Source organism: Myzus persicae, unplaced genomic scaffold (genome assembly GCF_001856785.1).
Source record: "Myzus persicae strain clone G006 unplaced genomic scaffold, MPER_G0061.0, whole genome shotgun sequence".
Taxonomy (NCBI): Eukaryota; Metazoa; Arthropoda; class Insecta; order Hemiptera; family Aphididae; genus Myzus; species Myzus persicae.
In genome coordinates, this window is record NW_019104290.1 from 7,144 (window position 1) to 31,806 (window position 24,663).

Below are 24,663 nucleotides of genomic sequence, written 5' to 3' on the forward strand. Positions count from 1 at the left end.
CGTGTATCGACGACGATGGCGCAAACGAGCATGTTTTTCACGACCGTCTAGACCTCGTCCGCCGCCCGTCTGCGCGTACATTCTACATAGTGTTCGACACTATCGTCGTGAATATAATATCTATAAATTATTATTTATTATTATAACCGTCTAAAAATAAAAACCAAAACGACGTGCACGCCTTATGTCGCGGGTATAATAATCGTGTGTGTGTGATAACGTGAATGACATCGACATTTGACACGGATAATATTATTCACTTCCTACGGAAATAGGTACGGAGTGCCATCGACCACCGACGCTCAGCGAAGATACCGCGTAAACCCACCAACTCGATACGACGCCGTTGATCGGTGCACGCAGCCCCGCAGTGACGACGTTCTGTAGTTCTGTACAATTATTTTCGTTTTCCCGCGGTCGAATTCGCGTTGACGCTCTTCCGCTGCCAAAAGTTATTTTTTGTATCGTCGAGCGCGCGCGTGAGTGTGTCCCGCAGCAGGCTGCTGTCGTTCGATCGTTCGGTCGTTCGGTCGCCGTCTACATGGTTTGCGTGCGTGTCGTCGACAGTCGTGGCGCCAAAAAGCCAATCGTCGTCCCCGTCGTGCCTCTGCGGATTCGGTGGCGCACCTTACAGGAATAATATCATAAGAAACGTCGACCAGTGAGTACCGCCCTTATATCGCTTGCCCTATCTTATATTTACTGTAATTATATCCGTGCCCACTATACCTACCTCGATGGTGTAAGATGAAATGGTCAGCGAGGAAAAAACAGATGGTAGGTACCTAGGTAGGTAGGTAGACTTTTTGTGAGACCCACGGATATGCCTACCCACACGTCTGGATGTCTGGTAAATGTTTCATTCCAAAATAAAGAATTTCTGAGATAATAATTTCTAGATTCCAAGCAGATTTTTTTTGGGAGGGGGAAATTAGAATATTAGACTTTCGCATTTTAATCGTCTCCATACAAATTGAGTAATATTATCACAGTGTAAATTCTACCGATTAAGGATCCCAGTATGATGCGTTGACAAAATATAGCTAAATAACTAGGTAACAAGTTCAATTGTACCTAATATGTATGTTTTAATATTGTAATTTAGTTAAAATCACAGTTGTTTAATGTTTACAATTCATAAAATATAATGTCTAGAATGCCTGCATTCCATTGGATAGTACCTATATTGCACAACATGTTGTGTTAAATGCATTTTTTTTAAATCTATACATAATACAGCACAGCTGATTTCATGACTGCCTACATATCTACTGTTCAATGACAATAAAATACCTACTTCGATCATACCTATCATTATTTTTTTAATCTGATATTAGCTTGTGATATTTAGGTGGGTAGGTTTAAACTAAAGTATCTACTGAACGTTTCTATAATACCTACCTGCTTGCTTAATAGGTAATATTTAGAAATTTGTCATTTGTATACTTATCATAATATAATTTGCTATGAATATAATATACCCTGATTACCTACCTCATATAATTAATTTGATGGTAGTTTGACATAATATGACTACAATACGTATTCAAAATATCTGTTGTTCTATTAGGTACCCACCTGCCTACTATAAAAATATATATATAACTACTTAAAACTGAAACATGTAACTAGGTAATTTGAAAGAAATATCTTTATGTGGTAATTAAGTAGTTACAAGAATGGTAATTCAGGAATTACCCCTGGAAATACCTATATGTCTAAACTAAACTCACTTTTATACATAATACCCCTATAAAATCAAATTTGAATTGTGTTCAGTATTAAGTAGTAATGTATGTACCCCTTAATAATGTGTAGGTTCCGAGTTATAAACATTAAAATATAGGTAGTTTTTAATAAACTAAACAATTATTTTACTTAATACATTTTAAATAAAGTACCTATCAAAATGAAACACTAAAAATCAGATTTAAGTACATATTTGGACTTTTCATTTATATTTTACTGTACCTACTTACCTATAAATGAGATATATTTCTATTTTTTTTTATAAGTCCTTTTAGAAATCTAGTTGAAAGAACGAAGAAACTATTGTCGTGATTTAATCACCAAGTTAACAACCACCTATATCAAGCTGTATGATATTATAACCTTGTTCATGATATAAATAGGTAGGTAACTATATTTTCACAGCTGTGACCTTGTATGAATGCATAATACATAATTTTATGCTGGTATTTTATAAATTTAAAATTATGTTTCATATCTAAATGTTAACTTGCATAAACTAAAATAATTTTTCCTATAAACTGTAAAAAAAAGTAAAAATTTGTTAAAACAAAGAAATAGTTCTCAGTAAGTTGTACTTTTATCATTATTTAATAGATATAAGATCGGATATAACTACCTATCTGATAATTTTATTTTTTGAAGACACCAGTCATATTGTTATCTCTATTGTTATTAATAGTTTCAACTAAACTCCTCTTAAACCATTAATTGTAGACAGGTACTTAGCCAAAAATATATACCTAAAGTAAAAACTAAGTAACAAATTGTAATTACCTACCTTATTTTTTTCTTAATGTAAATCCAGAAACATTTTTATATTATTAAACGGGAATAATAGACATATTTTGGAGTGAGTAGATTAACTGTCGAGCAATATTAACAAAGATATTAAACAAGAATTTTTGGGATAATAACTAGAATATAAACAATTTTTACAATAGAATTATTGACCATTAGTCGAGTTTAGAGAAAATAAATATTATTTTTAAAAATTAGTACAAAACATAAAATATAGCAAGTATTGCAGCATATAAATGTTAGGTTTATTATCTAATAGATACAATGTCGCATATGGTATTTAATGTAAAGTAATCTAAATACTTAGATACCACAAATATACCTGATACCGCCTGATTCAGCGATTGTTTGGTAATTTTTAATAAAAAATATAGGAACTATTTAACCATTTACCCTTGAATTTACTTATGAATGATATTTTATCATGTATATCAAATACAGTGTTCCTTGTCGTGAACATTACTCATCTTTATCAAATAAAACATTGACTAGTTCAAAAATTATATTTTGGTGAATTTAGTACTGTTTTTTTTTTAACTTCAGATATATTATAAATTACCTATACATCTATACTTAAATTTGTTGTAGTTTGGTACTAATAAATTTAATATTATAATATGTTAACTCTTTAACATCAAGTCATAATTAAGTTGATGAGAATTATTAAATCGTACAACGATGAACATGAGTGCCGGAGAAGTACTGCAAACCTTTCACTGATGATTTAATTTACCATACCTACTGTTTACTCCCCTATGCCTACCTCTAAATTATGTAATAATAATAATGTAATATTTAATATTGATTAAGCTTAAAAAAAATCGCTTAAGATATGTACCTACTTACTAAAACTACCAAACATAAAATAATTTTAGCTAGGTACTAACAAATTTAATCTTTTTACCTACATCTATATAGAAGCTTAAATGTGTAAAAAACTGATATAACTTTTTTTACTAACTTACATGATTAATTGCAGTAATTAAGTAACTGCCTATGACAATGGAATTTTAACAATCTATTCAAAAACTAATTACTTACACTTATGCCCATTAGTCTTAGTCAACTTTGTTTATGTTCTAATTGAAAAATAAATATCTAGGAGTAGTAGGTAATAACAGCATTTAATAAATGTCAAATTTATAACAAAATGTTAGTTGATTAGAATAAATCATTAAATAGTTATTAGTTTACTACCAAAATGTAATATGTCTACATACTAAGTTAAATATTTTAAGATATAATCTGCTGTTTAGTGATGAGTATTTAGTGTTCGTAGAAATTTCCAGGTTGAGCGCAGATATTTTTTAGGCTTTGATTGTTATGAAATGTTTTATGTGGATCGGAGCAAAGATGAGCCAATTTAATGAATAGTTAGCAAATTATATAAATAAACATTTCAGTGTTGAGATTATTAGTATCAAATCTGATAGTGAAGAACAAGTATTTGTACCTACAAACTACTATTGGTTTTTTTTATATTCCAAGCAATTTTTTTCCTTTTTTTTTGCTTTCTTGCTTTTAATTGTCAGAAATGAAAGCTGGCTATAAACAGCTGGACATAAACCAATTTAATTGATGGTCGTAGTGCAAATAAACTAAACTAAAATAAGTCTCCGTCAGAGGGTTCTTATTTGAGGCTGAGAATAGGGAATAATAATTATAATAGTATGAGTAAGTTAAAACAATAACTTTATAATTGTTATTGTTGATCATTATTTTTTAGACTCGTTTTTAGTTTTTAGCGAAAATTTATATTTTAATTAAGTAGGTAGTTGTACCTACCTAGTAACTATCAGATAAATAGAAAACTGCCAGGGCAAAATAAATAAGTCTAGGTCATACTTTTATGAAAATTAAATATTTATTAAATGTCAATCACTGAGTACCTAACCTACCTACTACTTATCTACCAATGATACTGAGTTATTCAAATTGAACCCATAATAAAAAATTCATATTAAAACCCAATTATAATTCTCAAAAGTTTATAGGTACTTTTGAAAATCAATTCAATAATTTTTATTATATGTTAAACAGCCTTAGGGCTTAAGATTTTTATTTGTATAAAAAAATATTTTGAAACAAACATTGTCAGTTTACCTATACTATATTGGTATGTCTTAAACATGTTGTTTGCCTGTTAAGAATAGATCTGAGAATGTACCATTATATGTGTACTAATTATACTATTTTATATACCTGCCTATTTGTATTTTATTTAAGATAAATCTTTGAGGTTAATTAACTTCTCTTTGAACTTGGCTGTTACGTCAATACTATTAAATTATAATCAATTCACTTTTTTATACTTCCTAAAGATTTTGCAATAAATATGATTTATTTTTAAATCATATCTACCTATACATACTCATTGGTAATAACTAACAAGTAATAACGAAAGGTGTTTTGTATAAAAAGTATAATATGTAAATTGATAATGTATACCTACCTATGTGTACAAAAATAAATTTATTATCATACAAATTACTTCTTTCAATCTGTTTTTGTGGTCAGCTATTTAATGTTAACCTATACTATGATTTCAAAAATTAAATTAAAATATAAGATTACAAATACTCAGTGGTTGTGCCATATCCCTAATGGTTTTATAGTTATTATAAAAATTATGTTGAATATGCATTTTATCTTTATAGGTAACATTGATAATTCAAGTAAGCTGCATTATGTAAAATGTACAAGAATCAAAAGTTAGCATATCTAGAAATCAGAAACTTTCCTAGAAAACCGGTCTTTGTTTGTGCCATAGATTTATATTTCTTGGGCAAAAAATATCTTAATAGGGCCCCATACTTGTAATTGTCTCGTATTGTCTCCGTCCTACAAATGTATAACATAACAAATTCTATGTTCTGAATAATTCATTTAACTCTGTTGTGTTTGATTTTAGAGTAAATTGACCTATTACCAAATTTAGAAATAAAGAATATTATCTAGTTGATGACAGTTTTTTTTTTATTTTAATTTTGAAGTGAGTTATGAGTATTTTAAAATAGTTAATTTGCTCTTGTAAAATGGAGACAATGTATACGTGTATGGCATTCTTACGAGAGAAAAAAAAATGGAAATATGCCCCACTGCTAACTGATTTATAATCGTTTGATAAGATTTCAACTTTGAAGTATATTAATATAAATTAAAATGTTTCAGATCATTGCAAGATGCAGAAAACAGTGACGCAAATAATAATTTTAAAACAAAGACAGTTTAGATGTTCAAAAATACTAACAGTTTGTCCATGTGTGAATTTTATATTAAATTAGTGTTGAATAAGTGATCATGGTTAAATTTTAAATTTTTTTTCTATCAACGCATAAGTAAAAAATTAAAAATGGTGGATACACGCACATTAACTGAATCAGCTGAGAAAGAAAGGCAAGAAATGGAACACCTAACTAAACTTATGACTATGAAATCAGCTCAAATAATTGTACAGTCAAGAATGGGTGAAAGACTGCATACTTATTGTACAAATCAGAATAGTTCGGTAAGAATTATTATTTATTATGAACCTAATATAAAATAAATATTATTACAACTTCAAACATTTTAGTTAATCAGGTAATATTGAATAGTCTTAATCTAAAAATGTAATGCAAGGTTAACCATTTATTTTCTTTATTGTGATAATTAAAAATCGGAAAGTGGATGTCTGAATCTTGTATTACATTTTCAAAATTTTAACAACATTTTTTTTATTGTTATTAATTTTAAAAAAAAAAACTAGTAATAATCGAAAATTGTATGTGGCTAAGAATGTCTTAGCATGAGTCAAAATATTTGTCATGTTATGTGTAATATATGTATTAAGAATTGTATGGTGAATAGAAAATGCTAATTTATACATTCGGTGAAAGTTTCATGGTCATTTGTTTAAGTGTTAAACCAAAAATTAAAATCGATTTTGCCTAATAATTCCTATTTTTTCTTAATTTTTGTTTGTTTTTCCCGGTACTGATGAAAATGACTGGGAATTTTAAATTTTGGCCACCCTAATTCTTTTAGACAGGAAAATTTTGGAATTCAATTTTTTATGATGTGTTTTTTTAATTTAAATAGGTAGGTAGGTATCATTAAATACTATATTTTTGATGAAAATATTCTAGGTATACATAATACAATTATTTTGGCTTTTGCGGTCTTATTAATAATACCTAATAAAAATATTTCTGAGATAGGTATATAGGTAGGTATAGCCTTTTTGAAGCCAGTAAACTGATTACACCTTACATATTGACACATCTACCTATACATTGTAGATACCTGCAAAGGTAAATTAAGTTACTTTATTTAGCACTGAAACACTGTTACTTAGATATATTTGTACGGAGGCTTACTAAAAGTACCTAAATTAAAAAGTTTATATTACATTTTAAATGGTTAGATAACAAACAATAACAACTGATTAGATAACAAACAATAACAACTGATTAGATAATGTTTTGTATTTAAGTGTAATTAGTTAATGGATTAGTCATATATGAGTAACTAATGCAGATAGTATACTTGGTAAAATGCAAAATTTGATGTACATTTAAACTATTAACATACCTAATATGAATACATTTTTAGCATATTTGCAGGGGCGGATAGGGCCACCGGGACACCGGGATTTTCCCGGTGGGCCGCTGCTTATATTGACGAAAATGGGCCGATGAAAAATATTTCTATTAAATTATTATACATGTACATTGTATATACATACATACAAATAAAAGTAAATAAATACTATAATACTGATATTTTTATTTAAATCTAGCATAAGTCTATAATTATCGTTGTATGACTGAGCTGTGGGGAAGTCCACTTTAATCTCACATCATCGCGCTAACCACCGCTAAATGGTGTTTATCTTGGAATTCGGGTTTCGGGTATTATTGTTATGCGTACTGCGTATTGACCCGCAACTGCAGCTGTCATTAGATAATATAAATATTAAATAATAATTATTATTATTAAACACAGGACGTTACAGTAAAATGTTTCCAACTAAGCATTAGGCCAATAGAGTATAGACACTATTTTCTACGTCATTCAGTTTTTGGCTTTCTGTTGTCACTGACCACTGTATCTAGAAAAATATATAACCACAACCTACCAGTTTATTTGGATTTTGGAGTTTAGACAAGTAGGTACATTTTCGTATTATAATTTACACTATAAGCTGGTACACATCATATTGTGCTTATTTATTATGTATTGTATGAAAAACTTTCTGGTTGGTAAGTGTATGTGAATTTTGAGAAATTAAGTAAAGTGATTGGAAACCGTATTACATAAATTATCCAATAAGTTCATAATCTATTTCCTACCAAACATAGAGTAAAGGTATAGGTAAGACCAATATATAGGTCAGTGTTTCATGTTTTTATGAAATATTTCAAAAATTAAACGCTATATATGATAATATATTCTAGATAACTATGCTTCAAAACAAATCAAAAAGAAAAGGGGGAGCAGAAAAGAACAGAGATAAAAAACGAAAAGAGTTATTAGAAGAGAGCAAAACATGTTTAAAATTGGATAGTATGTTTAAGAACGTCGAAAAAAGGGATAATGTAGTTTTAGTAAATCAATCCTTGGATACTGAAAAAGAGGATAATGCAATTTTACCAATTCAATCTTCGGTTACTGAAATTAACAGTTATAAATCTCGACCTGACGGTGAACTAAGTAATAATATCCCCAATAACAACATAATTAACTATGAAGAACATTATTTGGCTAAAGAAAATAAGAAACAAGATAATATTTTAGATGAAGACGAAATAAGAAAAAATAATTTTGACATTGATCTTAAACATGCAATAAATAAACCTGACGCCTTTGATTATTTTAAAAAGCCAACGTATCAAAATATTGAGGACTTCTTCGAATTTCATCCTTGTCAACCAAACGACAATATTCCCTTCAATCCACAAAAAGCTTATTATTCAGCAAATAATAAACGTATATGGTTATCTTATTCTACAGAATTAAAAAAATTATTTTGCACGATTTGTATTGCTTATGGCAAAAAAGGAGAGCAAAATACTTTTGTTGAGGGTTCTTCTGATTGGCAACATATTTATTTGAGAATTGGAGAGCACGAAAACTCCGCTCACCATAGAGATTGTGTCAATAGTCATTTTATGACAAAAGAAGGTAAAGACATTAAGAAAATGATTATTTACGGTTGCACAGATATCAGAGGGCAACAAATAGAGAGACGTAGAAATATTGTTGAAAGAATTGTTGATATTGTAAAACTCATTGGAAAATGTGGTTTGGCATATAGAGGAAAAAGAAACGAGGCAGCATACACATTAAATAATCCAAACATCGATCATGGTAACTTTTTAGAGATAATTTTATTTTTAAGTAAATATGACTCTCTTTTAAAATCATACCTTCATGAAATAATCGTTAAGAGTGAAAAGATCAAAGACAAAGGCAGTAAACAAGGTGGTGGATTAATAACATTTTTATCCAAAAATACTTTTAACAACATCTTAGAAGTATGTTCCGATCTTATAACTAAAACAATTGTGTCAGAAATAAAAAAAGCAAGAATGTATTCTATACAAATAGACACGACGCAGGATGTCAGTGTGTCAGATCAGTGTTCTATAATCATAAGATACGTAAATGATAAAGTGTATGAACGTATTATAGGATTTAAAAAATGCACAACAACAACTGGTCAAGCATTTGCTGATTTAGTGGTTCAAACATTGCAATCAAAAGGTATTTCACTAAATAATTGTATTGGGAATTCAACCGATGGGGCCAGCAATATGCAAGGACAATACTCAGGATTCGCTAAAAAGATGGAAGATTTAGCTCCTAATCAAGTGCATGTATGGTGTGTGGGACACATTCTAAATTTAGTATTACAAGATGTCACTAGTAGCGGACTTCATGCTGCAAACTTATTTGAACTACTCAATAGCACAGCTAGTTTCATCCGACGATCACATGTACGTATGGATCGTTGGAATGATATAGTTACTAAAATGAAACTCAATTTAATTGGAGAAACGAGATGGTGGGCGAAGGAAGTAGCACTCAAAAAAATTTTTGGACTATTCGGCACTAACAATTTTAATGGCATACTATTTAAAAACCTTATCAAAGTAATGAAAACAATTAAAGATTCGGTACAAAATGACTCGGAATCTAGAGCTAAAGCATCAGGATTCATAGAAAATTTCATAAAATATGAGACAATTTTAACAGCAATGGTGTTTCTCAAAATATTTAGTATTACAGGACCTTTATCTAAATATCTCCAGGGTAAGAACTGTGACATATTACAAGCATATAATATGATTAAAAAATCTGAAGTTCAATTACAGCAAGTAGAATTTTCTGAAATTCATGAAAAAACCAATATATTCATAGAACATATGAATGACGAACTTGATGAAATTGATATTGTTATTGAAAGTGAATTTCCAAATAAAAGACGTAGAGTTCCCAAAAAAATGTTTAATTATGAGGCTGATGATTCTTTCAAAAACATTTCAGCGATTGATGAATATAGAATAGGCACTTTTCAAACTATTATAGACACAATTAACAATAAAATAAAAGTTAGGTATGGAAGTTTATCTCGAGAAATTTGTGCAGATATTTCTTGTTTAGATCCAAAAAACTTTGATGATATAAAAAATGAGGGGCTTCCAGAAAATGCAATGAAAAAAATTAGTGAAAAATTGAATTTTATAAATCCAAATGTAACACAAGCTTCACTAAAAGAAGAGTTTCTTGATTTTATAAACAAATTTGACTCTTTAAAACAAAATATAAGTTTTAGTTATGTAAATGAGAATGAAGATATAGATGACTTAGATGACTTTAATTTAGACGAAAAAGAATATTCAATAAGTGAAAATGCCTGTAACAAGTGTTCGAATTGTATTCATTGCTGTTATATAATTTTGTTGAGATATTCTTTGTATTGTTCAGCCTATTCTTCATTATTCTTAGCTTATAAGTATATACTAACTTTGTCTATATCACAAGTTTCTTGCGAACGATCATTTTCTAAGCTCAAATACATCAAAAACAGGTTGCGTAGTACACTATCATCTTCACACCTGGAACAACTTATGATTATATCCACAGAAAAAGATATATTAAACCAACTCGAAAATAACACAATTATTGACAAATTTGCATCTCAAAATAAACTACTCAAGACATTATTAATCTTATAATATATTATATTTATCATATAATAATAAAATTAATATTAATATTATATTAAATACTTATTTATTTACATTATTCATTAAAAGTTTAAAAATATTATACATGCCTACTTGTATTTATTGATAAATGTTTACATGTTTAAAGAGTTAGTTACTTTTTTTTTCACCAGCACAACCAGAATAATATAAGTGAATTTGTCAAGTTACCTTGTACAGCTATACATTTATAGTTAGTGCTATAAGTTTTATAAAATAATCTAATATAATATAGTATAAAAGTGGTATGGTAAAATAATATAATATTACCACTTTAATATACAGTGATGTAGTAAAATAACAAAAAATGTAGTAGTAACTTTTAATAGCGTAATATTAAATTCNTGCTGGGTTGGTTCCCTCAAAGTTGAGTAAATTATTTTGTTAAATCTTGGATATGATCACGTGGGCCGCTAAATTCTATTTCTCCCGGGCCGGTCAGATCATGCCTATCCGCCCCTGCATATTTGTTGATAATTTAATTTAAATACTATGAACATTTTTATTTAATTAGTACAATTCAATTGTTTTTCTTTATCATAATCAAATGTTAACTATTGATGAATAAAGGGCACCAATAAATTAAATGTTATTTTACCTTTCATAGAATCTGTCATTTTTACTTTTTAGTAAGATTGGTTATTTTGAAGGGCTTATAAATATAGGTAGTCTATTCATATTTTATAAAACTAAAATGTATTAGGTACCTACAACTTTTATTAGTGATAAGTTTTTTATTTTTAATATAGTTCAATGAAATAATTATTGTTATACACATTAATAAATAACAAGCCTTGTTAATAACAAAACTAAAGTTGCTAATTATATGCATCAATGAAAACAAATATGATCTATGTCTATAATCTAAAAAGCTTAAAAATATTTTTATTTATAAAATGTCATAGTACTAGTTGAACTACAACATGAGCTTAGTTTAGTTTGATTTACACTATTAACTTAATACCTAATTACTGCTGACCTTCGCCTGTAAAGAATTCACAACCTAGTTGAATTTAATAATTAATCTAAAAAATTACACATTATTAGACATAATTGACATTTGACAAACATTCTTAAATAACTCGTACCTAATTAATGAACTCATTTTGTTCAAAGATATTTAAAATCACTGATAAAGTATAAAATCATGTATATTATAACATATTAATGTACTTTATTTACTCTGGTTATTTTAAAACAAATGAGAAATTTCTCAAATTTAAATCAAAACCCCTTATATAATATTACAAGGTAGTTGGATTATTATCTATTATTGTAAATTATTGTGCTGTTCTACTAACCTACTTGTGCTATCTATATAACTATTTTCTACAACTACAATAAACTATTATATGGATACATACAACTAGTACTATGTAATATATTTTACATAACATTCCAGTTTTTTAAGTACCTACCTATTGTAATGTGTTTAAAATATTTTCAACACTTTATATTACTATAATCTAAACTTTTGGGTTTTATGTAACAATGTAACAATTTATTTTTAACTAGAACATTTTTTCTATAATTACTTATTGATTGTTACAATTCTCCAGCCATAGAACCATTAAATAAATAAATAATAATTGTATCAACATCTAAGAATCACAAATCAGTATTTACTTATTTTTTTCTATTTTTCTGAACAAGTACTATGAAGGAAGTCATTAAGCGAGATATTTTGTATTTAATAATTTATATCTATCTACCTCTAGGTACAAAATTATAAAGAGAGAAAAGTAGATAAGTGATACTAGAAGAGTTAACAGATAATGTCTTGACCCTTAAGGACTACCTATATACTCAAAATAAGCAAATATTATATTTTTAATTATGTTTTGAGATTAGTTTTTATCTGTCAAAAATCCCATCTATTTGTAGTTTTTGCTTCAGCTATTTGAAAATAAAACAACTGAATAAATCTGTATTTTTATAATTTATAGATTGGAAAGTAGAACTATACAACCAATAACTTAGTTTTTGAATATTTCACCTAATAATCGCTTTAAAAAAACTCAATAAAACAATTAATTAATAAATCTTCTTATGAATATTAATTAAGTACCTCTACATTAATTTAAATAAATATATATTGTTTATTTGTTATGAAGTGTGATATAAACCATAAACTGGAACTTGATTACTTTTGCTTCTTAGTGTTATAATGTACACAATTTTATCTATCTTACTAAATCCTGTTGAGCAAGATATAAAAGCCTTGAAAACAAGTTCACTATTGTATTGGAATGTACTTTGTTCAAATTAAATTATTTTTTAAAAAAAATGTTCATACATTTTTACATTAACATTATATTATATTGTATTAAATTAGATTTAACAAATATTGTAACTCATTTAGTTTGTTTTTAAACCAAGTCTTATAATTTTGATATACAGAGTGTAACAGAAAGAACTAATTAATGAAATAACTTTTGTTATAACCAATATTTTTTTAAATATATATAATTTATAGTCACTTGCTCTACATGCAAAATATAAAAAAATCATTTTAATTTTTAATACTGAATATAAAAAAATTAAAATTGAGTTAATTTTTTTTTTTGGTTAAGTTCAAAATAGCCAATTTGTGAATCTTATTATAAGAACAATTTTGATGGTAAAAACATTTATCTAAGTCGAAAAGTTTACTGTTTAGAAATGTTTAAAATATCAATATTTTTTTGGTTAAATTCATTTGGAACGTAATATCTTTTTTCAAAGTATAATTTTAGGAAATTAGTAGCATCTTTTTTTTCTAGTCAGGTCTATCTATTACACCTTATATATAATGTTTTTTTAATGAATGAAATACCAATCTACAAATGTACATTGATTGTTTGGATCTCATGATGAAGGATGTTAAAAGTGTCAATTATACTTTCATTGCATAACCAGAATACTAGAATAGTATCATTATGGAACATTGCTAAAAGAAAAAAAATGTTTCATTAACTTTAAAAATATTTAAGATCTAAAGATTTTTATAAGGAACTGCAAAGAACTGATTAATTAAATCAGTAAATATTAAATAGATTATTGTATTTCTGTGATGTGATGATAGCAACAATTGTTGTAACCCCCTTAGGTGCCTACTTCAATAGAAAATAGAAACAATTTTTTTTAATTTAATAATTTTATTAAAAATTTATTAAAATGTCCCTAAAAAATGAAATATTAATATGTTGCTAATATAATTTTAATGACTTATAAATTAATTAATTTATCATTATAATAATTACCAAAGTTAGGATAGTCATAGTAATGCGATACAAGAGTCCAAAAAAAAAGATAAATAAATAAGATACTAATCATACAAAAATATACATTAATAAAAAAAAAATTATTTATCTATTATTCATTTATGCGTATCAAAAAATATTATGAGCAAATTGTGCTCCGTGTTATTAAAACAAATTTAAATAGGCATCCCAAAAGTTATAATACAAAATAATGGGCAACAAAATGTATAAATAATATATCAAACTATAAGACTATTTAAAAAATATATACCATGCCCCAACTTGATTATTCTAATATTAAGAATTTTTAAATGTTTCAGATGAATGTTGCAATAAAGGAAATCCCAGACGTAGTAACCGAAACAAAACTAGCATTAAGCAACGGGCTTGGAGATTCTGTGCCTTTATGCGTAGAAATATTTTTGAAAACGGTTGATGGGGATACGATGACGTTAGAAACATGGAGTATTGGTTTATTAGCTGAAAGTGCCTTTGATCCTTTTTGTTCTCGACACTTAGTTTATACTCTATATAACAGATTAGGAATTCTGTTGAAATCATTAGTGTCAGTTTCTCGAGTAATACCTGCTTATCGGTACTCAAGACAACAATCGCATGATTCTTTTCAAATTCATCATCGAATTTATGCTGGAGAACCTCAAGTCCATACTCTTGGTAAGTAAACAAACTAAAATTACTCTGTTCCTATCTGATGCAGAATTGTTATATTGTACCTATATAATATTTTGTAAGATTCCAAAACCTTGGTATCTTTAAAATTACTATTTTGATATATTTGATTTGATTGTATGATGGGATTCAAGAAAGCTCATTAAAAACGATAACAAATAAATAATAACTCAATACCAATTGATTTAAAATTAATGATTGAATGTAGATAATTATTATATTATGTTTGCATTTTATTTTTTTGGTTTAAACACTCCATCTATTAATTTCGATTTGAAACCCGGTTGACTATAAATTTGTGTTTATTTTTTAAAAAAAATGTAAAAAGTAATCCCGCTCTGTTGTACAGTTGTAGTCTCGTGTACTTAATCATTAAGTAGGCACTATAATGAATGTGTTAAATTTGAATTCAATAATAAATCATTGTGTACAGTCAATTACCAAGGTTACCAAACAATTATTTTAATATAGACACCTAATATTTGAGTATAATATCAATTCTTTTTTTCTAATAATCTAATGAATAATTACAAAAAAATTCACATTGATGTAAAATCAAAATACTTATCAAATTTAATGTGTTATACTGTATTCATACATTTAAGAGATTTTTTGGGAAAAAAATTTGATACCTTTTTATTAATAATCTAATATTATTTATAACTAGCGTAATTAGTAACACAACTATAGTATATTTTGATATAAAATACTATTAATATTTGTAAATATTAATGGAGATCAATTATGATTATAATAAATTCATGTTAACATTTTATAGGCAAAATATATGATTTATGTCAATAAATTGATTTTAAATAGATAACACTCATTGTAATATATTTTCAATTTATAGCAAATAATGTTAAGTAAATACCTACATTAAAAATTTAATTTTTTTCATAACTTGGAAAGTTAACTCAATTAAGTACTTAAGAAAGGATGGAATGTAGACGAATGCCCCTTTCTGTTAACTAAGCTGACTTTAGCCAATGCATTATTATCATACATTTATAATTTTAAATCAATTCACAAATTTGATTTTGGGTAAATCTTCGTTTGTAATTCTGTACATAGTTGTTCGGTTCTTTTGATTGCCTTGAAAAATGTAAATTTGTGATTTTGTTTCGATAGATAGTAATATTATACACTGAGGGTCAAGAATAAATGTTTGGCTTTGTGCAAGAGAGGTCAATGTCATTTTTAAGTCAAAATCTTAAGAAACACTTTATCGATTTTTCATCTATTTTTGTCAATATTATGGCATTGGCCATTTTGATAAAATTTCAATGTTTATTTTCTCGACAATTTTTGTTTTTTTCCCCTTCATGCATTATTATATGGATTACAGAGTGATCTCTGCAATACAGAGTGTCTCGCAAGGATTTACCTAGAGAGCCTTAATAATAAGGCTTTATCTTAATAATAAGGCTCTCTTTTTTTACCCATTGATTTACCCATTGTGATATTTCCTAAGATAATAAATTTATCAACTCATTGTTTTTTATTAGACTGACAAGGACTACATATATTTTATATTTAATTTAATTAAATTTTTGGTAAAAAAGTTAAAATATTATTTTTTCATATTTTTATATTTTAAACAATTGAAGGTACCTATCCATTTTGTAAAATTTATTTTTCTGAAAATTTTAATCTTTCAATATTTAATTGTCATTAATTTAATGTTTTTTGATCATTTTCCTAGTTCGTAGGTACAACGGCAAAAAACCGGTTTTTGTTCTGGCGGCGAGTCCCCTTCTACGGGTAATTAAGATATTCTCACGGGACACTCTGTATAGTGTATATAGTTCTTTATTGTATTCAGTACCATGCCAAATTTTAGAAAGAAGTTTTAGAAAATGTTCTTAATTCTCGGTGCTTGTAAAATTAATTAATTGGTTAGGATTTAAAAACATAAGTAAACCTTGTTTTTGAATTAAGTTTTTAGATTCATCAAGAGTTTAATTGAATAATTATCCGTGTTCAATTTCCAATTCCCTTTTTGCTATAAGCATGCACCTATTAAAGTTCTAACTGAAACAAACCTGTAGATAATTATCTAATGTATTTTTCATCGACTGCATTGGCATAATCATTAGTTAGTGACTAGCATTATTTTCGGCATAGTTGCGAGTTGCTGTTCAATCCTCCTAATTATAATTGTATCTATACATATTATGATTTAACCAGAGATGGCTAAAAATGAAATATACCAAGACAGGTTCATTACCTTATGTATACGGGTTTCTCAATGTTAAAAATAATAATAAAATATGTTCTTGGTCAATTATGAACGGAACAACTAATTTTTCGTCAAAAATGGCAATGTGGTTGTTTTGACTTGAATTACTCAATACCATTTAAATGTACTATGAAAGTAGTATATTAAGTATCATATTAAATAGATTATTATTACACGGTTTAAATCGAAAATTAAATCAGCTGAAAATGTTCGTGTACAGCTTCGATTTAACGTTGATGGTTAATTGTACAGTCCTACCAGTCATTTTATTTTGATGTGTACATTTTTTTTTAAAATTGTTTGACTCTTCATATTTTAATCTCCTAAAGTTTTGTATAAACAGAGTTCAAAAAAAAATGTAATTTAAAATGAATGGGTAATGTAAGCTCTAATGGTATATTTTTGCATGGTTTATAATAATTGTTATAGATGTTGAGAGAAGCGCGAGAAATGTATTGGTTTTGCAATGATATGTTCTGTATTAATCATAAAATGTACTACATTAACTTCGATTGTATTTTCTAGTAGCAAATTTCATCTAGTTGATATTTTAGCGGTTCAAAAGTTCGAAACTCTTCATACTTTTCTTAATATATGTTAGTAGTTCCCAAGTCCCAACCCTTGCGCCCAAGTGGGCCGCAGACGCTGGTCGAGTGCCGATTTTATGTATGTCTATATTTCTTTTATCGTCTTACTTATGTGTGTTTATATTTTATACTTGTATATCAGTAGGTATACGTGGACCTCAGTTTTTTTTACATAGTTGGTGATCCACACAACTAAAAAAGTTGAAACCCGCTGATATATGTAATTGGGAAAAACGGACTAACAACAGAGGGAAAACAAAAATATTTACGCAACACAACTTTTCGACAATTTTGTTGTCTGTTGTAGTTTAGTAACGAATAACCGTTAGAGACTTGAAATGAAACTTTTCGCTATTATAAAAGTTTGTATCAGGTATATTATTACATTTTGTTCATAATGAAATTTTTAATCCTATTTAGATAAATTGATTAGTATTTTATACCGGCACAAACCTATTCATACCATTCCATACTATATAAACTATTCTCAATAATAAGGGCGTCTCACCACCTTAAAACCGTGTTTTTTGTATACAATGATTTATCGTTGGATTCAAATTTAACACATCTACTACAATTATAAGTTCAATTCATACTTAATTGCCGTACCGTAACGGGTACTGATAAAGTGTATTATTATACCTACCGGCAGGTTTTAGCACCTCATTCGCTCAATAAAACGATTAATCGCCACTTAAAAAAATGTATAACAATTTACTTTAAAATAACGCCCTATTAAATATCGCTCCCAAAGTGCAATGAATGCATGATAGGGAAAAATAGCGGACATCATAAGATAGGATATCACCAACTTACTGTTGGTACATCTACCTCCAGGGCATAAATTATAATGGCAGTCATTGAAAACATTAAAAAGATAAAAAGTGGGAGGAGTAGGACTGTCTAGTGATAATATGCTTAAATGGATAGGGTATATGCCTTAATGAGTAATGACCAAGACATTCTCTGACACAAAGGACACTACTAGCCCGTCAGATCTTATTCTCAAAATAATAAACAAAGAAATTGTTGGTACTACCAAATATTGGGAACTGAGAATACAGTCGAGTGTCGATAACTCCATTCTCAAGGGGAATAAAAATTAATTCGATTTATGTATTTTAATTATCTTGAATCGACCCGATAATATAGCCTACATATGTAATAGCACTACCATTTTTCATATTTTATTTTATGTGTTTTGTATTGTATTTGTAACCATACATCTTAATTGTATAATTATCAGTATAATGCCTGACCCGAATAAAATAAAAATACGATGATGAGGTAACATACTATACAGCAGATGCCAGTTTTCCCATTTATACATTTAACAGTAGCATTTTTAGTAGATAGCTACCTAGAGTAATATCATAGAACGATAGAACAATAGTAATATTTTTAATCTACACGATCACTAATAATACATTTTCGTAGAACATTGTGCTTCACTAGGTATTTTAATATTATGACAAATTATACGGTTTATACGTGAACGTGATCATAATATGACGACGAAAACCGGTATTAGTGATTCCTGCTATGCACTTTTAACAACATCCAATTAGAAACTACCATGAATAGCATTGACATCTAAACAATAAATTATTTATTGCTTTATTAGGCGCTATACATATGACACACTATTCCGTTACATCGGGATTCGAGATATTTTTTCCTATGAAAATGTTATTGCTTCAAAAATAATTGAATGTAATTAAAACGATTTCAAATTTAAATATATTTTTCTCAGCATTAAATGTTTTCGTGTTTACACTTAATAATAATAAGTATTATTAGTTTTTACTCCAGTTATATAATATAGTAGGTATTATGATATATTATAATTTATAACAACATATTATTCCGTTTTAAAATTATTTTATAAACTTAATGTAATATGTGGATATATATTATTATTGTGATATTTGTGTGTATTTTTTAATTAGCTCCTTAGATAAGCAGTTGTGTTATTATGCCAAATTTTAAAGCAATTATTTAATTATTTATCATATACAATCAGTAACGTAGTTTACTATTTTGTCTATGTCGTTTTTTGAACTTTTTGCAATATGCATACAGTATAATTTTACAAACAAAAACCATCCCTTTTTCGTATTATAAATTATAAATTATAAAATGTTTCTAGCTTAAACTCCCGTCTCTCAATTATTAGAATCACAGATTATTCAACGTTTAGTCAACTATGTTAATAATGGAAAATAATTTGAAACTGAATCACCTTCAGCGAAACATCTAGATATCGTTAATTATTGACAATTATTGAATGGTCTGTGGGAAATATTTAAAATGTTTGCGACAATCTATATTTTTCAAGAAAATTATTTCGGTTATGTTGAATATTTTGTTTACGTTGAATTATCGAAACAATAACAAATTCTTTAAACCAGCGAATGTCTGATATCCATTAGTCAAGATATATGGTTATTAGTTAATTACGTCGTTTAGTAATTTTAATACAACAATTTAAATATTATGCTTTATATAATATATATATACATATAAAAAATTATTTTGTGCCAAGAATTTTACTAAACTTATTTCATTATTAAAAATAATCAGACAAGTATAAAATTATTCTATGTAAACTTTTATTTCCTTGGTAGAGCCACACTTTAGTATTTATCTGTATAATCTATAGTGATAAATGCATTTTATAAATGGGTAGTAACTGCGGTATCGACTTAATCAAATTAAAAACTAAAAACTTTTAAAATTTTAATCTAAAAATTATATGTTTTTAAACAGTCGTTATAGATTCGTAAAATATCTTCCGTAATAAATACATAAAAAAATAAAACACTCCATGCAATTTTACAAATTTTAAAAAACCGGAATATTTAATGAAGCGAAATATATATTCCGTATATTTTATACACGATTTTCCTTACATATTATTTTTTACTAAACAATTTAAGTATTTCACGGATTAATTATAAAGCGTTCAATATCTTCAACTCATTGTACAATGTACAGCTGTACAGTTGTTAACTTTTCAAACTGATGTCCTGTTGTATGGACATTGGAAATTGTTAAATTGAAAAACAAGTGTACCTAATATAACTTATAAGATTTAAATGTTTTCTGTTAAAATTGTGATGTTAAATGATAATTATTTTACTATTGTAATTATGAGAAAGTACAATATTATATAATTTTAAACAGTTAAACCTAACCGATTTTCCTACACCTTAACGTTGTTGAGTGGTATCGCGTACCGGCGTTTATTACTTGTACCTTGTGCCTAATAACATAAAATTATAATATTGTACCTATGTAATATTATGATTTAATTTTAATTCCAACTTGACAAAACGTGCGGAACAATAATTGTAGTTAACAGTCAACTCGTGTTATACTCATTATTAGGTCAAATGTCACGATGACAAGTTTCCACTTTCACTTGCATTTTGTAGCGTCCTAGATGAACAGATGCTTCTTTCTAGTTAAAACCCTACCTAAATACCTAACCCAAACTATGATTAAGTACATATATGGCTGCTACCGCCTATTTTAATCGTATTATATATTATTATTTGTTAGTTTAGTTAATTATACTCCAGATTTCCTTCACGAGAATTCAATAGTGGACTTCATATATATTATTACAACTTAAAGATAAATTTAATCAAAACATAAGTTGATGCTGTTAGAAATATATTAATTAAATTATTCTGTTATTTAAAAGTCATTTTATGATGTACACAACCGCGAACTTAAGTCGAAACTCGAAATGAATAATACATTAATTATATGAAATATTGATGAGATATTGTACCTACATGCGATAAAAGTATTAAAGTCAATATACATTTAATTGAACTTCTACTGTAAATAATTTGCAGACGTGTTATAAGTAAGACTTATTATGACACGCTGTTTTTTTTCTTTTAATCTGTTATGAACTTTGTTGATTAATTAATGCAAACTCTGTAACAAATTGAAGTGTATAATATAATATCTAAGACAGTTTTAAAATTTCTTTAAATCACATGTACTTGCCACATTTATTACTTACAACTCTTAAGAATATATTCTTTTTAATTCCCCCCCTAAAATATTAACTTTAAACATTGAACAAATCAACCACTTAACCTGACGTATTTCAATTTTTTTTTTGGAGTTTAAAAGATGATCTAATCCTTATATTTTCTCTTTAGTAGCCATTATAATATAAACGCTAATATGTGTGTGACGTACCTATTGACATAATATGAGGTAATACATCATATTAGACATAAGTAATGTAATTTTAACTAAGATAATCTTTAACAAATACATCACATAATTTGTCAAGTTCACTAACATACGTATAAACAACGCGTCATGCTCCAAACTCTGATTCCTATAACAATACTTCACTGCCAATGGCTCGAGTATATAGATAACTTTACTTAACGTCAAGGTACAAGTTCTATAATTTTTCTTATTACGTAATTTTTGTTTATGACGAAAAAAGACCCGTAACAGAGGTTGTATTTTGATTGCTTTTCGATTTGAAAAAAATAAATGATGTTTTAATAAAGGGAACTTACATAATAAATAAATCGTGTAACGCGTGCTTAATTATCTATAATTTTTCTGTGATATGCGTGTATGATATCATGTATAATTTATGCATTACAAAACAAGAAATAAGTTGTATGCTTTTTTTCTGTCGCCGACTTGGTTCTTACAAGAGTCTTGTGAATTTTAAATTATATTAATATCATGTTCTCGATAAGAATTTTCTGTGTGATACATATTATAGGATATTACGCTAACATGTCTTAACATAATATTACAACCAATGACTGCATGATTATTATAATATTATAATGCTTATAGTGTAGGTATATTGTAATAATAGTTTATAATTTAATGTTTTATTAGCGATTTATCGTGTCTCACTAGGAATATCAGTATTAGTTAAGAAAATTGGCATCAAGATCGTAGTACGGTCTATATGTTTGGTAGTTTATTTTGTTAGTAATTTATTCTGAGTATTTTAATACGTGAATAATTTTCATGAATATTAAATTTAAAAATTAGTTCTATTTCAATACTTATTATTTTACTGTTTGAAATAAATACTGTTTCATGTGATAGTTATATAATTCAACAATGTCATGACCCGGAGTGCATCGAAATTGTTGCCAATAAATTTGTTTTCATAGCTTTTAGAGGTCGTGTTGCACAATAGAACTAACTAAAGATTGACTAGACTCCATACTCATTTTTAAACTATTATTCGATTTTAACACATAAATAATCTACGTATATGTGTTGTGTGGTAATGTGGTGTGAATAATTGTTTTCATTCTTACATTTCAAGACAACAACATTACCAAAAATCGCATATTTCTATAAATATTATAATACTATTTTCTGTACAAAAATATCACAAAAGAAAATTAAGGTTGCCAAAAAAATCATATTCACTCACCACTCTATGTATGATAAATTGGTATTTATGTTGTATTTGTTTTAACCGTGTTACAGGAAAAGAATATAAAGAATTACAAATTGGCCAAGTGTCAATGCCTATAGGGACCATTCAAGTGACAGTTTGTTATCGTACCTCTATGACATTAACATCTCAACAAGATCCAATCATGTTAAAAAGTGATCATTTTCGAAAAGAGTATAGCCCACGGCACAATCAGATAATCAAAACTCCAATGTATGTTTTTATTTTTTATTTCAGTGGTTTCCAAAATAGAGTATTATTTTTGAACATATGTAATTACTGTTTGTATGGCTCACAAGACCCAAAAATGAACAAATTATTATATTAGTATAATATTCTGGAGTCCACTTATTTTAACTGTTGTCTGTGGTTGTAATATAATTAAACATTGAAATTATGCTTAAATTTAGTGATCAGTCCAGAACAGCATACATCATGGATGATTGGACAGTGGGTGCTTTTTCAGACAGTCTTGAAGATAAAGTTAAGAAACTTAACCTATATCGTATTCCCGAGTTTCCGAAAGATACATTCATAAAGCCCAGAAAACGAGCCGAATATTGGCCACCACACATGGTGCCTAGTAATCAATTGCAGAAACTCCAAGAGTCGACAAATGAAAATAACAATTCAGTAACATCTTCTGTCCAAAATAACAAAACTTCTACAGTGAACAACGCTGTGGTGATAAGCACCGGAGTATCCAATAATGTCAATACAACTGAAACCAAGAACAAATTCAATCATTCAATGAACACATCCAGTAATGAGGCCATCAATGATTTTATTTTGGTAGAATTGGTAATTTTATTAATAACTAACTTTACTTTAGTGTTTTTTTTTTTTTTTATTAACAAATAATTAATTGGGAAATTAATAAACTTAACTGATTTATCACTGGTGTTTGCTTATTATTTGATTTTAATCTTGATTGTTACCTTTAATTGTATGCTAATATTTATTTAATCATTTTAGGGCCAGTCTGTAAAACCTCTATCAACTGAAGATTTTTGCCGGAGACGTAGTTGTGATACCAATCCGTTACAATTTAAGCCTGCTGCATTTTCCGATTCAAATCCAAACATTGAATTGGCTCTCTTCTATCAAAAGTTTCTCGGTGCTCCATCATTGAAAGTTCGTCCTGATCATTTGAATGTCTATAACCACCTGTCTGAAATTGTTGAACAAATTAAATCGTTTGATGAACGTATGGTAGAATTTGACAGGGTAGTATTAGACTTATGCCACAAAGATGATGACAGTGAATAAAATAATTGAAAAACATACCCTCCGTAATGTTTGTAACAAGACTGACTGTCAAAACGAGTAAGAAGCTCAAAATTAATATGTACTTTATATGCATAAACATATATATTTATATATAATGTATGTATGTACTATTTTTTTTAATATTTTATAAAAAAATTAAACCAAGTTATAGCAAAGTTATAAATAATTCCAAAACATTACTGTTTTGTTTATTTTCTAAGCAAATGACTGATCAATGATTGATGAATTAATAAATTATTTATTATCCTCGCGTAGGTTAGGTTATGTGTGGTGGTCACTAAAAATCCCACAATTTATTAGGCCTAAAAGTTCCTCCTTTTTGTTAAACATAAAAATGATA

At 27.5% G+C, this 24,663-nt stretch overlaps 1 protein-coding gene across 3 annotated transcripts; it reads left to right on the forward strand.

Annotated features, from left to right (window-relative positions):
• On the forward strand, window positions 1-24,360 carry LOC111040933 (autophagy-related protein 13 homolog). Of its 3 annotated transcripts, none has more exons than XM_022325020.1 (6): window positions 1-661; window positions 5,722-6,058; window positions 14,365-14,719; window positions 23,066-23,246; window positions 23,444-23,834; window positions 24,009-24,360. In XM_022325020.1, exons 2-6 carry the CDS (start codon window positions 5,903-5,905, stop codon window positions 24,300-24,302), a joined length of 1,377 nt encoding a protein of 458 aa, XP_022180712.1. In that variant the 5' UTR covers window positions 1-661; window positions 5,722-5,902; the 3' UTR covers window positions 24,303-24,360. The 3 variants fall into 3 exon arrangements, with proteins under 3 accessions (XP_022180712.1, XP_022180714.1, XP_022180713.1); XM_022325022.1 differs by having other exon boundaries at window positions 3-661; window positions 23,444-23,825; XM_022325021.1 differs by lacking the exon at window positions 1-661 and adding an exon at window positions 2,298-2,316.
• The last annotated feature ends 303 nt before the right edge of the window (window positions 24,361-24,663 follow it).

Bases quoted from the DNA above. Each gene is read 5' to 3' on its own strand.
- LOC111040933 (XM_022325020.1), top strand. From the start codon at position 5,903: ATGGTGGATACACGCACATTAACTGAATCAGCTGAGAAAGAAAGGCAA. The intron at 6,059-14,364 runs GTAAGAATTATT...TAAATGTTTCAG, and splicing joins GTACAAATCAGAATAGTTCG to ATGAATGTTGCAATAAAGGA. The intron at 23,835-24,008 runs GTAATTTTATTA...TAATCATTTTAG, and splicing joins ATTTTATTTTGGTAGAATTG to GGCCAGTCTGTAAAACCTCT.